This window comes from Perkinsus marinus (genome assembly GCF_000006405.1).
Source record: "Perkinsus marinus ATCC 50983 genomic scaffold scf_1104296940782, whole genome shotgun sequence".
Classification (NCBI taxonomy): Eukaryota; Perkinsozoa; order Perkinsida; family Perkinsidae; genus Perkinsus; species Perkinsus marinus.
Window position 1 is genome coordinate 1 of NW_003212720.1, and position 941 is coordinate 941.

The 941-nt window shown below is 52.9% G+C and overlaps 1 protein-coding gene across 1 annotated transcript; it reads right to left on the minus strand.

Moving 5' to 3' along the window:
* Nucleotides 1–44: 44 nt before the first annotated feature.
* Nucleotides 45–726, minus strand: Pmar_PMAR010549 (conserved hypothetical protein; the record flags this gene model as incomplete). Its single annotated transcript, XM_002781996.1, has 4 exons — nucleotides 45–154; nucleotides 199–295; nucleotides 342–507; nucleotides 557–726. 4 exons carry the CDS (start codon nucleotides 724–726, stop codon nucleotides 45–47), a joined length of 543 nt encoding a protein of 180 aa, XP_002782042.1.
* Nucleotides 727–941: the final 215 nt, after the last annotated feature.

The window sequence follows — 941 nt, forward strand, 5'->3', positions numbered from 1 at the left end:
GCGCCAATCCGCGTCGGAGAAAACCTATAAAGACACGGCAGTGGTTACTTCCCAACAGTTACTTCCCTCACCCTCGTTAAACGCTCCTTCTCGGACTCTCCCACTATCTTCTTCCTCTCCTCATCGGACACCTGCTTCATAACGGCGTAGTCACCTGAGGTCAATAACCGTCCGGAGGGTCCAGCTAAATGCTATCACCATTGGGAAGGATGTACACGTCCTCTGTCAAGTCCTGGGCCTCCTCACGTGTGACAATACGGAGGAATTGCCGAGGAACACCTCTTGCCGACTTCACCTGACAATACTCTCCTTCGATCCCACCAAGAGAAGCCGCCATCTACCTTCTGCTTCGACGTATACGTGGGGTCATCATTGGTCGGACAGTCGTAGATGTAGTGACCTGGCTCTCCACAACGATGGCAGCGGTAGTGGGGAGGCGGTACGGCTTTAGTTTGCACGGAATCTTCCTCACCAATCTTCCTCCGAGGCTCAGGCCTCTCCCCGTACCTTGAGAAGGGTGTACAACCAAGAGCTGCCGGGTTCGTCATTGTCACACTTTATTGCAGGCCGCACTATCTTCCTGCCACTATCATCAACACTGCCTGGGGCGTCAGGACAGACCATGCTGATGTCATGACCAGCTATAAGGGAGTCTATCGCAGCGATCTCCGATTCGTCCTCCCCTTCGAGGTCGACAACAGGCCGCCGAGGCTTCTTACTGACCATAGAGGGAGATCAAATAGCCTGACGAAGATGAGGGCTTGGCAGTCCAGATCGAGGGGGAATGCCCATACCAGGGATCGAACCCACGACCAGTACTATGGGTCAACTCAACAAGTATTCACCACTTCAAACCCGAAGGAGCAAAGACTACTATGCTGGCAATAGAGACGACGATAATTATAATAATGATGAGGCCGACAAGAGTCGTGAGTGAGCAT